The sequence below is a fragment of the Pseudomyrmex gracilis genome, unplaced genomic scaffold (genome assembly GCF_002006095.1).
Source record: "Pseudomyrmex gracilis isolate BER0280 unplaced genomic scaffold, ASM200609v1 scaffold_0, whole genome shotgun sequence".
Classification (NCBI taxonomy): Eukaryota; Metazoa; Arthropoda; class Insecta; order Hymenoptera; family Formicidae; genus Pseudomyrmex; species Pseudomyrmex gracilis.
The window spans coordinates 1,799,152-1,813,288 of NW_018020584.1; the positions used below are offsets into that span (position 1 = coordinate 1,799,152).

General features: G+C 39.1%; 2 protein-coding genes across 4 annotated transcripts in view; both read right to left on the minus strand.

The window, feature by feature from the left end:
* LOC109852556 (cyclic AMP response element-binding protein A) overlaps positions 1 to 9,562 on the minus strand; it is a 31,288-nt gene extending 21,726 nt beyond the window's left edge. For both annotated transcript variants that reach the window (XM_020423935.1, XM_020423849.1), the window contains exons 1-2: positions 9,153 to 9,562; positions 5,950 to 6,165 (exon numbers count right to left, since the gene is read on the minus strand). In XM_020423935.1, the coding sequence (XP_020279524.1) occupies positions 5,950 to 6,015 (66 nt within the window). In that variant the 5' untranslated portion in view covers positions 6,016 to 6,165; positions 9,153 to 9,562. The remainder of the gene's footprint in view (positions 1 to 5,949; positions 6,166 to 9,152) is intronic.
* Positions 9,563 to 11,754: 2,192 nt separating this feature from the next.
* Positions 11,755 to 13,728, minus strand: LOC109856731 (vitellogenin-2-like). Of its 2 annotated transcripts, none has more exons than XM_020432456.1 (2): positions 13,239 to 13,728; positions 11,755 to 13,099 (listed from the first exon to the last, which is right to left on the minus strand). In XM_020432456.1, exons 1-2 carry the CDS (start codon positions 13,626 to 13,628, stop codon positions 12,530 to 12,532), a joined length of 960 nt encoding a protein of 319 aa, XP_020288045.1. In that variant the 5' UTR covers positions 13,629 to 13,728; the 3' UTR covers positions 11,755 to 12,529. The 2 variants fall into 2 exon arrangements, with proteins under 2 accessions (XP_020288045.1, XP_020287959.1); XM_020432370.1 differs by having other exon boundaries at positions 11,755 to 13,117.
* Positions 13,729 to 14,137: the final 409 nt, after the last annotated feature.

Below are 14,137 nucleotides of genomic sequence, written 5' to 3' on the forward strand. Positions count from 1 at the left end.
TAACATAAATTTAACACGTGAAAAGATTAAAAAAATAATAACATATCAGTATTATGTTAATTTTACATTGAAGTAATAATCAAAACGTCGTAACACAAGAAAAGTTCTACATTTTGACGCACGATTTTTTACTGTGTAATGAGTCAACGTTTGACATTTGTTCTGTCGAAGGAAACTTGTCAACGGCAACGTAATACCACTATCTATGTGTCGTTTCGAACATTTATTCTATCAATCACTCTCCCGTGTATTTATACTTTTTATTAGATATTTTTTTTTGTGAATGTCAAATATATATCGCGGGACTTGAATTCACACGTATATGTTCTGCTTATTCATTTTACGTAATATTTGTTATGTATAAGATATATATCACAATATTGTGCTCTATCTCGCCATTGTCTTCTACATTCCACTTTTCTCGCCTATATGTTTCCGCTTGTGAATCCGACATATTCCTGCTTCCGGTTTTGAACTAGAAGTCAGCCAACCATGACATTTCTCATAGGAGTATTACTACGGTGCTTATTATGTGGACGTTCTGTCACGCTATGGTTACATACAAACATATATCTCAAGCTTTAGAGTTTTTTATTTGTAATCGACAAAATATCGAAAAACCATGTTACGAAAGTTTTATGGCAACAATCGTAACAATTTGTTACTTTGTTTTGCACATTAAATAGAACTTCACTATTTTATTTCGCAATCAGAATCATTTGTTTGCTTGAAACAAGTAAACATTAATAGTCTTTAATATTAAAATTTTTTTTTAATATTTATCATATTGCTAGCTAAATGTCATATATAATTCGAAGTAAAGAAACAACAATACGATAAAACAACAACTAATTAAGGACTAATCGATACTACGGTGTAGTAATTGAGGTAAAATAATATACGCAGATGTATTCCTGTCATTTCCATATAAAATATGCAATATGAGATAATAAATGTGTCGCCAACAGTTTTTTTTTTCCTTCGAAGCGTGTGTCGAAAACACAATCGATAGGTACGCTAAAAAAAATTACTTCAGCGACATTTTCTTATAACGCGCTCATCGCGCCCCTCGTTCCGGGCGGTATATTGAAAAACAAAAGCTCTCCCGTCGGGAGAGCTCTTTTGATATTCAATCTTTACATTAATGTCATGTCGAGAAAATGATATTATATTAAGTAAGATGCTAATGTCATACGGAACATACGAAAGTAAGGATTTTACTCTTATTTATCTAAAGCTGTGTCAATTGTTATCAGAGCGCGCCGCGATTGTTTTTTTTTTTTTCAAACACACTTTCTCATCTTCTCAGTTAAAATGCTACAGATACTTTTATGAGATATAATTAATGATTATTTTATCTCATTACTAATTTGCATTTATTTATTCATAAACGTAATCTGAACATCTAGTTTTTTTTTTTTAAATAAAATTGCGCGTTCTCCCACACGACTGAAGCGTGTATTTAATTCGATGCTAAAACTCGAAGCTGTAACACGAGGACTGGTATCAACACTTGCACCAATAGCACCTGCGCAAGCATAATGAACGAGTGAGGAAAATTGCTTTATACCGTCCACGATAAAAACACGACACGTACGAGCCTAGACACAATTATGGGCGCCACAAATTGTATGACGTTGCCTCGCGCTTGTCCTACTTTTTCAACAATATAGGAGAGAAGAGAGATAGGTAAGTTAAATCTTGTTGAATAATATCTCGCGATTAATAACCGATCACAACATTACCGTGTATATATACGGTGAATATAAAAAAATTATTAAATATTAAATCAAAAATAATGAAAAAATTAATAAAAAAATTATAACTATTAAAATAAAATAATAAACTTTCGAGTAGTAAGCGTGTAAACAGTTAAAAAATATGGTAAGTGCGTGTTGTGTGTGCATGTGTGTGTTTCAAGAGAAACTAGTACACACATTGCAAAAATAACTCGTAACTTTTATGAGAAATAATCAAGAGGCACGGTAGTGCCTCGCGCCAAGTATATGCGCAAACGAAGTGCGCGCGTATTAATAACAAGACAAATATCGAAGTTCAATTGCGTTCCTTCATAATCAAATAAAACGACAAAAATGCTTGTTGCTCGAACGAATGTTTATTCGTTCTCTTCTCCAATTTTTACAATATATGTATCAATTAATTTTTCTGTTTTCACCTTTCGCCGACAGTTTTAGAATTTGTATCGATTGTTCGGCGCGTTCACGTGAATGCGCAAACTGTGTGCTCACATTTTCTCGCCTTGTTTTACCGCTTGCGCGCAACGGCGATCAATCTCGCGAAAACTCATTGTGCTGGCAAATCGCGCGGAGCCGTCGTTTTTTTTAATGAGATTGAAGCCGACCAAACGAGAAATCGATATTTTTGCCGACGACCATTAGACGACTCTAATTGGGACGTTTCGCCCCGTAAACTGTATTCTTAACGTTAACAATTTCGACACAGTGTCTTTCAACGTCAAAATAAAACCGTGCTTGTCTAATGCATCCCTGGCACGTATCTTGTATTGAGCTCGAGGAGATTTCCGTTGAGTTTCTTTCACGAAAGGGGAGGCCTACATCAGGTTAAACGACTTCTCTATTTGTCGGACGTATTTGCGCGCCGAGTCTCTGTCGTAATTTCTGTCGAAAGGCGACTGACCCCCAAATATGATGAGACAGCATTGACATGCATGCGCCGACTCGCCTTTCAATTTCTATTATGCGCGCTTTTAAAGTCGCGCACAACCGACTACCGACTATTAATGCATACTAATAACTCGTTACACGAAAATAACCTAACTTCAAACTTCTTGCTTCAATTCGAGCGAAGAGTAACTTCGAACACTTCCGCATGAATACGTAATTACGTCTAAAGTTTGCATCCGTAATTTTGTACTTTTGTGCGGTCGCGAATGAGCAACAGAAATGACAATTTGTGTACGCGTAAATATATTCACAGCGCGCGTATTATCTGCAATTAAGAACTTTTGAGTATTACGATAATAATCACATGTGTATGTACACTGCATGTACCAATCATCAACTCCAGTGTTATGTCATTTATTTTCAAACAACATTCGGATTACATCAGCTGTATTTCGCGGATTGACGTAGATAATAAGAAATGTATAATGAAGCGACATTTGGATATTACACAATGGAATAAATAATTAACGAATGATAAAAATGACTGATGTAGGTCACGAAAAGTTCCTGATATGCGATAAGATTAAGTTGCAAATAAATAATCGATAATTGATTAGTAATCAAAAGCTCGAATATTTGCTTAACATACTAATACACGCATGGGAAAATGCGGATTATATTTCGAGAGAGACACCCATCACAGATGTTCGACGAACGTCGTTTCAATTTATTTACATGCCGTCGCAATAATTCGTATGTGACTGTTCGTCGAAAACACGCAATTTTATTAAGTTTTTATTTAAAATAGGAATTTAAAATAAGAATTTAAAATAAGAATTTAAAATAAGAATTTTTAAAATAAGAATTTAAAATAATAAATAAGAAAAGACAAACAACACACAAATTTCGAGATTTTTTGTTGAGAACCAATTTTGAAAAGAACGTGAAATATATTAAATTCAAGGACACGGCTGAATATACAGAAAAAAAATTATATTCCGTACTCCACGCTTAAGTTTCTATATGAAATTCGTGGTTCGCATGTCAACGGCTTCAAACACGGATTGTGAGCGGTGCCTCGAAGAGAGAAATAGAGACGTACGCATGTTCGTATAAGTACCTTTTTACCGAAAAACGACACGCTATTTGAACAGGTGTGCGCGCGTACCAGCACTAACATCGTCCAAATGTAATGCAACTTTTTTTTTTCAACCGACGATATCACTAACATGAGCGACAAACAAACTTTTTCGCCGCATCTTTTTTTTCGCCGCGTTTGTGAAGAACAACCGAACTGTGACGGTACACACAGTGTAATATGTTCAAACGCGTTCTGGAAAACAATAATTTGCCACCATCTTGTGCTGTTGCGCAAGCTCTTCATAAAAAGGACATAATAATCGAGCGCCGTCGTGAGAATTAACTCGAGTTTTTTTTCTTCTTCTTCTTTGAGAAAGAGAGAGAGAGAGAGGACAGGAGAAGAGAGAGAGAGAGAGAGAGAGAGAGAGAGAGAGAGAGAGAGAGAGACGATTATATTTACCACAATCGACGATTTAATTTATTCCCGACGGGGATCGAGCGGACGTGTGTATCGGCGACCTTCAAGGAAATGATAAAAATATAGCCGGTTGGCTCTATCGCCTCGGGGGGGGGGGGGGGGCCTACTACGAATTACTCGGCGAATGTGCGAAGCGACGGGCGGGCGATAAGAAAAACAATAACTAATAATAAGTACACGTCCGGCGTGCAAAGCGTAAAACGCCATGGCCGCATGCGACTCGCGCGAAACGCGTCGCGCGAATTGTTATTTATTGATTGTGAGAGAGGGACGTCTCGAAGCGGTAATGGCTCGGAAAACACGTAATCTTGTTAATTGAATGAAAGATTGATTTTGCGCGCACAATTCGATTGTGTGTGCGTGTGCATCTACCTTAAAAAAAAAAACAGAATTCTCGCACTTGCGAAAGAGTTCGCAGAAATTGCGCTCCGTGCGTCCCAGTTTGCGTCGGAGATAAGAAAACGCACGCCGCGTCGCAATGAAAGGCGCATATGCGAAACCATTGTCGTTTGTCGCGAGCGATGAAAAATGTGGTTTCTTCCGTCGCGCTCGCAGGAACATGAAATATAGATCGAGGCGAAGATAATGGAAGCGCGATTGTCTGATAAAAGAATTATTAATGTTACAAAACTTTGTGACATTCGTCCACAACACGTGGACGTTATCGTGTAAATAATTTGTTGGTTTCCTTCATTACCCTAAGCTTAATTAATTAACACAACCTGCTCGCTCTAGCTGATGATAAATGGTAAGCTGTGTACAAGCAAACATGCGGCTATTATTGTTCGAACCTCACGCAAGCTGCACTCGTTGGGAAAGATGTTACATTTAAAAGTGAAAAAATAAAGAAATTTTAGTTGTTTTTACATTGTACACGCGAAAATAGAACGCGACATTTGCACTTAGTTAGAAACTATAAGTGGCGTTTTACACTCACACATACACACTATAAAGCTGGGTATACACCTAGCGAACGAACGCCAAACGAACAGCAAGCGCAAACGTTTGTTATTATCATTCGTCAGATTTATACGCCAAAACAAATGCGAACAGNACATTTGATTCGCATTTGGTTTGGTTCCCTCATGAGNCATTTGTTTTGGCGTATAAATCTGACGAATGATAATAACAAACGTTTGCGCTCGCTGTTCGTTTGGCGTTCGTTCGCTAGGTGTATACCCAGCTTAAGATATCAGAGTTGTTATCACTCTGAGAGACGTGTAGGAAATGGAAATGTAGTTTTCAATGACATTTAGTTAATAAATTTGATAAGCGTTATACGTGTGCTACAAACACACACACACACACACACACGTAGAAGCGCACGTTTTTTGTGTTTCATAAAAGCAAGAAAAAAACGACAAGCTTCTTCGAAACAACATAATAAACATATTTTGCAATAATAAATATTTGTTGCATCAATTAATATCTTTCGCCTTAATCCTCTGCTTAGACATTGTATCGTACAAGTACTGATAAAACGAGAACACGTTTCTACGCGTCAAGTGACATCACAAAGATTTTACGATTGTTGTCTGTACATCTGGATCTGACACCGACATGTTCGGAGATCGGAATAATGCGGAGGATTGCAAACGGGCGGGTTCTCTCGAGAGAATGTAAAACGTTCTTATGTCTCAAAACAGTGTTCGAGCTCACTCTCTCCCGTTCACAAACGACTTTCTCGCGAATATACATAGAATTAATTAACGTAAAATAGACGTAAAATTAATTAAGTTTGCTCACCGGTTCGGCGAGGTAGGACTCCCACAATTCCTTGAGATCTCCCGTTCCCACATCGTAAAACTCCATAATATCTCGTTTTCCTTAGATCTCCTGGTAGTGTCGTCGGTCAGAAGAACATGGTGCTCGCCCATGAAGAACGAAAGAAATTAAAACGCCAGCATGATGTAGCCGCAATTCAGCGTCCTTTGACAATCTCGCGGGACTTGTAGTTATTATCTGAAATCAAGAAATTTCCCCGAATCAGTAACGCGATTCATGCAAAAATAGCGAAACGTGTTACTATACGTAATTACTTTCACAATTAATCAAACTGTCGTAATTAGAGATGTCGCAAACGTACTGCAGCACGTGTAACGTTAACCGCGTTAAACGTGATCCCGAGAGATCTACGTGCGCGCGTCATTCTCTCTCTTGGAGAAACTCAAGATTAAAATAGATCCTCTTTCCTGTATTTGTACAAGAAATAAGAGAAAACAAATTCCCTTGCAATATATATCCGTACTTTAGTTTAAATTAGATCAAGAGAAGCGGTAGATAAAAGGACTATCGTGTTTTCCGAGTACATAAATAAAAAAAGAGAGAGAGAGAGAAAGAGAGAGACGCGTCTGCGGATGCCATATAGAGAATCGAATACGCGCGCAAGTACACACACAAAACTCTCTCGATACGATAGAACGCGTAAAGTTTATGTAAGTTTATATTAATAGATCCAACCGGATGCTGAATACGCGTTGATGATCCGCTGGATATCGATGAAAGACTTGCGGATTACAACAACGCGTGCATAATATCTGCGACCTGTGCGCGCGCGCCGTGTACATATGCATATCGCGCGCCTGACCATTATTCTCGCCGCGGCCGCGTTTAATGCCTTTTGTCCTATATTACGGGATGATGCATGCGGCTGCATTACAGGTTCTAACGAGTTCAATGGACCTGTCTTTAACGGGCTGTGTGTATCACACGCGGCAAAGAAGAAGGGAAAAGAGAGCTGCTTCGCGACTACTACTACGCGGTGATGCAACGCGCGCGCTCGCGATTATAAACGAAGTTATTATGAAAAAAAATCACGCGTGTGTTATATATAATAATATGTTATATATAATATCAAATTTTAATCATTTTTAACATTAAGAAAAAATTTGACTTTGATCGCTTTGAAACGAGCACGATATTAACTGATTGTGCTTCATATGTGTGTAGATTACACATACGTTCTTGGAAGTTTTATTTTTTTATATTCAGCGATATGCCACTATCTTTAGAGAGATAAGAATAAACCAAAGGAAGCATTATTTTGAAGTGCCGTGAGTGAAGTTTAATTGAACTGTTTTCTGTATGTAACCAACCGATGTTTTTTGCACGTTCAAAATTTTGTCTCTTGCTCATCGCATCAAAAGAGACAAAAAATTCAGAATTAATTCAACGTACACAATCGTCGACCATATGTTGTGTCATTTCTCTAAATTCTGATTTTTTTTTCATCTCCGTGTAGCATTTTCTACGCGCAGAATAATGTTTCCTCGAAAAACGTTTCATACATAAGCAATTTTGCAGAGATGTTTATTTTTTTTTAATACTACGTCGCGGATATATTGCGAGAATCGAACTTATCGACGCGTTTAATCGCAACTGCAAATTATAATGTAATTAATTTCAATAAGCATACTCTCGCAGAGAGAGAGAGAGAGAGAAAGAGAGAGAATTTCAACAAACCTTTTAACCCACTCGGTTATTAAGGTTTGAGCGTCAATAATACTGCGCACGCTGTTTCGGAGATGAAACAGTTATGTGTTGAAATTCTAATTATATACAACACCACGATATATACGTACTTATCTAGTCGCATACAAAGCGTATCACACACAAGCTGCAAACTTTCCGCGTACACATTTAAAGAGTTACCTTAGAATTTTGTTCGGTAGTAAAAGCGGGACGAGAAATCTTCATTATCTGTTTTAATTCTAGATAATAAACAAAATACGCTTGTGCACGTTACACAAGCATCGCGCACGAATCATTCATATCCGTACGATAACGTAACAATCCGTTACTTAATATCTGCGTCACCTCGCGTATCGCATTTGTTGTAATCCGCTATCGACAATTCGCTTTTGACGACAATTATTCGTTTCCGAACGTATTAATTCTATTATTTTTACGAATAGATCGCTGCCGGAAGATCAGCTCCGATAAGCGATATCGACGCGTAGTCGCGCGTAATATTTTCCGTATTCCATTTTCTGCAATTCTCAGCGTTCTCGCGAGCGCGCGTTTTATCTCTGCTCTTTGTGTACGTTTTTTCAATTCTTTTCCTCTCCGTTTTAATTTTTTTTCCCGATAAAACTCTCATAACGCAAATGTCACACTTCGAAGAGTCGGAGAGTCGATCGACCTTTCGACGCGCGAACGACTCCGCGTAATCGCAGTCTCGATACCATCGATCGAAACTGGTATTTCAAGAGAAAATGAAGATACGATCAGCGAGCGCCGACGATGAGCGCATTTTTATCAACAACAATTTGCGACGTGAAACACGCTTATCGTCAACTGCAAAAACGATGCGTCAAACTTATAAATACCAGTTCTCGTTCATTGCCAGACTTTATCGCGAAAAGAAAGGTCTCTGTGAACATTTGCGCACCTTTCGTAATTAACAAAAGCGTAAAATCGAAAGTTTTGACTCAGCATTTCGCGGTTTGCAACAATTAAACGACGAAATAATCGGTATCGGTATTTTATCGCTTACGCAACAACAGCGCAACAGTCTGCGAGACTTTAAATCAATTCCCCAAGACCTTTCGTAACTGTCTCGAGAATTCCGTCGAGAAGTATCTCGCATTCCACGCGCGATACATCACTCGCACGGATTGCGCTGAAAATCTCTCGGGAGCTCATCGCGCTACCATCCTCGAATAAGTTGCACGCCTAGCGGCGCGCGAGATGACCTCTGCGCGCGATCATAAATCCGATCGGTGCAATCGGAGCGCACCAGATGGAACGGAGCGCCGGCTCGTGTGCACGTGCACTATCGTCAAAGCACGACGCGTCAAGTAGCGGTACCAGCGCGGCACAGAATGGTACCAGAACAATTTAATAATATAATAAGAAATAGAAAAAGTATATACACATGTATACATATATACATATATATATATATATACACACACATATACACAGCAATCATAAGTTGCTATACTCACTGATCAAGAAATATCAACATGAACGTTCACCAATTCACGTATGTTATACAGTAAGGCACAAACACTATACCGACCACGAGCAAACAGAACCGTACGTTACGATGCACCGGCGGCAGCGGCAATGTAGACGCCAATGAACGGTTTAAGAAAGCGGGACAAACCAGGAGATCGATAGATAGCCAACACCCGCGCACCTACGAGTTTGCGGAGCCACCGCCAATCTCGTGGGCCGATTGATATTTCGCACGCACGAACACGCGAGGTATCGATTTTTTGAATAGGTGGCGCGAAACACGTATTGGGTGACGATTCAATTCCGAGCCGAAGAATAAGCGTATGGTAGCGCAGCGAGATTTCGTCGCCAGGCGGATACGCACGCAATGACGTTCTTCGCGTGAATGCGGAGCGGACCGGCGACCGCACGTGCTGGCGCCGCGAGCACTTCAATCGCCGCTTCTCTCGACCAATCACGATGAACCACCTGTTACCAGCGTACTGAGCTATCAGTCGCCGGCGAGCGGCGGCGATTGCGCGCGCAGTCTTATCAGTGGCTGCGCGCGTCGACGAGCGCATTTTTAAAAGTAGCCGCTTTTAAAACTATCTCGGATCCGGGTGACGCTGTCTTCGACGAAAAATGGGAAAACCAAATCGTCAAACTGGCTTATCAACAAGGAAAGAATAAGATAATACGTGAAAAAGATCAAAACTTTTAAGGACTCTTTATATTAACGTTTTTCTCTTTTGACCGAATAATTATATTTTTCTTTAATTTATGAATCGTTGTATTGTGCGCATTGTGTTCTTCAAATTTTTTTCTGAGGTCTCTTTTAAATGTAGTAGAATGACTCATTTCTACTCCGATTTGTAAAGCGGAGTCGAATACGGTAGCATGACGGCAATTCTGGGTAATAATAGCATAGCAGGGCTAATAGATCTAACGGTATGCGGGTGCAGAAAGCAATGCGGGTAATCGATGCACACGCACACACACACACACACACACAGACTCGCCGAGCTCGCTCAAGTAACGCATTTGATATTGAGCCAGTCGAATCTACGTGTGATTAAAGAAAATATTCTTTCAACATTTCTTAGAAATGTTGAAAGTAAACATAATATTATTCAAACGGTAGATCTGCTCTTCGTTCGCTAGATTTCGTCCCTTAAGAAACAAAGAAAATTTTTTTTTTTTTTTTTAATGAGCATTCTTTCCTCGTGTCTTAAAAGTGACGAAGAGAGAGAATCTGCGTATCACAGTCAGATAAGAAAAGAAAATTTCCTCTTCGTTCCTTCCTCCTAAAAAAAAGAACGAAAAGATTCTATTCTCTTCATTTAACTGAGATTGCGATAACCTGTTTTCGTAGCTATCACAAAAGATTTTATCAAATATGTTTGTACGTTTTGATAAAAGCAAGTTTTACCTTGAGGTTTGAAACAGGTCAAATCTCGAATATACGAGACGCACAATATATAACGTAGAACTATGTAGACATACGTTAGATATACCTTGTGCAGCTTTGTTGAAACCTCCTAGATCTTTCCTTGCGCATTTGGCACCGAACGTAGTAAACGTTGTTGCAAATGAAAATCTCTCTCAAGATTCGTCTTCGTGCGACATGTATCTATGAATCTACTTATATATTACAGACCAATGGAGATATCATCAAAGTGATCTAGTCATTATCAATATCTAGCGCGGCAAACAGCGCAACGGGAACAAAGGCCTTACGTCGGCGCAGGAGAGCCAGGTGCGAATTTATCCGCCGTTAATTGCGACGTTCATCCGCTATACGTACAATTCGCGCTCGAGACAAGCTTGAAGAACAACGAGCGTCTTGTCTTCGGCGCCGCGCGCGAGATCGCCTCTTCCCCTCGTACATGTCTAGCGCGACACACCGGATATTCAATTAGCGGAAAGAGGTCTTACCTCCTCCATCGTCGTATCTCGTTAGAAAAACGCATTGACGACACTTCCAGATGCGTTTCTAGGCGTCGTAGGCAGCCCTCGTCCCGATCTCGCGCGCTGAATAAAATTCGCCGCGTACATTGTTGCGCGCACAATGGAGCAATATATATTTAGACCGATTCGTTTGTCGCCGCTCGTCGACGACTCACCTACATCAACGCCGCTATCGATTTTGCAATTATACCGCAACATAGTGAGCAACTTGCGTGTATTGGTACGCGTGTGATACGTACGCGTGCGTTGTTGTTGATCTCGGTAATCATTTACGTTCTAATAATAACCGGAGAATCTACGGAAATATCTCTCACCGCGTCTCTATGCACAAATTGACATAAAACTTGCATCAGACTACTTTGTGTGTGCACATGTTTGTAACGTCGATAAAACTCGTCGAGTCACACAGTTGTTGTTGCTATTTTTAATTGCCCGCCGTTTTCCTCGCGCGCAAATTAAATAATAAAACGCATGTTTGTTTGATTTTTCAAAATAAAACTTTTTATTTGGGATTCTTTTTTCTCATACATCGCGATATCTCGACTGCAAAGTTTCACACACCACGCGGTAGTACAAAAAATCTGTGTATCGCCACCTTATTTACGCACTTCTTCTCACGCACTGCGATAGAATTCTATATTATATGCATATACAATATTGTTTGTTTGGTTTTTTTTTTTTTTGTTTTTCCTTTGTCCGTATCAGGTACAATACAAGGCTGAACAAAATATATGGTCGTACGATTTTGTTCGAATTAAAGATCCATCTTTATTCTCGACAATCTTAAGAATATTAGCATTTGAAATTTCGTGCTCTTGCTCGTGTAATACCCTTGTTTTTCTTGTTTGAATATACAAAGTAACTCTATGTATACATGCAATTTGTGTGTGTTTCACGTAAAATACAATCTAATTTTGGTGTTTCTCTCTTGTCTCATCATCAAAATACATTCTTGTTCAACACCTTGTCCGCGCGTGTCGGCAAACAAAAACCGAACCGCGCCTCGAAACGCGCGTTTTACAAATTAATTCATATATTATAATTCACATCTGCGAAGTGAACAACAAATTAAATATCGCATAAAGACGTAAATATAAACATATGACGGGAGGACATGTTGTGTTATTTAAATGTCTCCCTATAACAAAACATCAGAGGATTAAGAGTAATAATTTATTACTCTAAAATAAAACTAATAAAAAGGTCGTTCGACGACCTTCAATCCCTTCACATTATAAGACAATTAAAACGCATTAAATTCAACTTGTTAAGATTCACATATAATTTTCACATAATATAATATAAAAACGTGACGCAATAATGAGGCATGCATATGATAAAACAAATGAATCGTAACTACTGATAAATTATGCGCGACAGCTCGTGCGGATATGTCAAGTAAACAAAGCGCGTATACTTAAAACTCTTTTTTCAAAGCAGATTGTAGTAACGCGCTACGCATCGACGTCACCAGCTTCTCCAGCTCCTCAACCTTCATTTTAAGTATCTTGTTGTCTCTCTCCAGTTCGACTGCTCTCATGGCCATCTCCGATTCCTTGGCCTTTTTGTTCATCCGTGATCTTCGCGAGGCCTCGTTGTTCTTCTCTCGACACTCCCTGTACTGCGCGAGAGCGACATCATCCTCGGACTCGCTCTCGTAATATTTCTTCCTTCCGTTCTTATCTCTCGTCTTTATCCTTAAAACCGAGATCTCCTTTTCCTTGCCGCTCGAGGACGTCGTTCTCTTTCTCTCCGATCTTCGTGACGACGTTGCGGGAGTCGCTTCCACAGAAGACGAAGTCACCGTCGCCGTCGTCGCTCGAGTTTCCATTCTACGACGCTTCGGTGGTGTTGGTTCATTATTAACCTCTTCTGTCTTTACTTTCGTGGGAGTGTGTGAAAATACCGACGACGATGCCGATGAGAGAGATTTGAATTTAACTGACGATTCGGTGGATACACTACCCTCTGATGAACGTACGTCTCCCTGTAAATAATATCCTTCCTATAATAATAAAAATTATAATTCTGTTAAATGATAAAAACTCAAAGAAATACAGTACAAAGATATATTCATCTCTAAAGATGTCGTGTTAACAATTAGATGTTTTTTCAGCGATACTTACGTCCCAAAGGTACGATAATAAGTCGAACGTCTCCGATCCAGTTGTCTCGATCGTGCGTAATTCATCCCAATTTGTCTCATCAGTTTCGCGCTTGTTAGCGGTAGAGTCGAACGTAGAAGTATAATCGATATCTTTCGCGATTTCAAGCGGCGCGCCGACATCAGCATTCTGCTTTTTACTCGTAGAAGACGTAGAAGCTGTAGTAGAAGCTGTAGATTCGGGTGACATTATCCACGAGTTGGTCGCGTTATTCTCCTCATTGCTATATCCTATCGTGTATTCGTTAACCATATTTGATGGAGATAACAGTAAGTGACGATTGTTGTCACTTAGCTCTTCAATCGCTTTAACGGTGTCCATTTTCAAATTACGCTTCTCTTCATTAGTCATGCTCTTCAAATCCTTCAACAATTTCTCCTCATCCACAGAAACGCCGTTACCCTCGTATTTCGTACCTAAAACAAGACAGACTGTGAAAATATTTTACTGGACAAAATATATAAATAAATAATCGTTTCACTATAATTTCACAGAAGTAATAATAAAATTTGACTTTGAGATGTCAAATTGCACAGAAAAGGAAAGGATCACAAAGAATCGATGCCGATTGCGTAGTTGTCATTCACGTAAGTTTTTTTACCAGATGTTTTTTTTACCAGAAAAGCTTTTAAAATCTCTCGTTATTTTATTCTCGTGTTTATGTTCTCTTTTTGTTTTGTTGTTGAAACGCGTAAGTACAAAGAATATTTACACAGTAAAAAATTGTGCGTCAAAATGTAGAACTTTTCTTGTGTTACGACGTTTTGATTATTACTTCAATGTAAAATTAACATAATACTGATATGTTATTATTTTTTTAATCTTTTCACGTGTCAAATTTATGTTAACTTCACAAATTA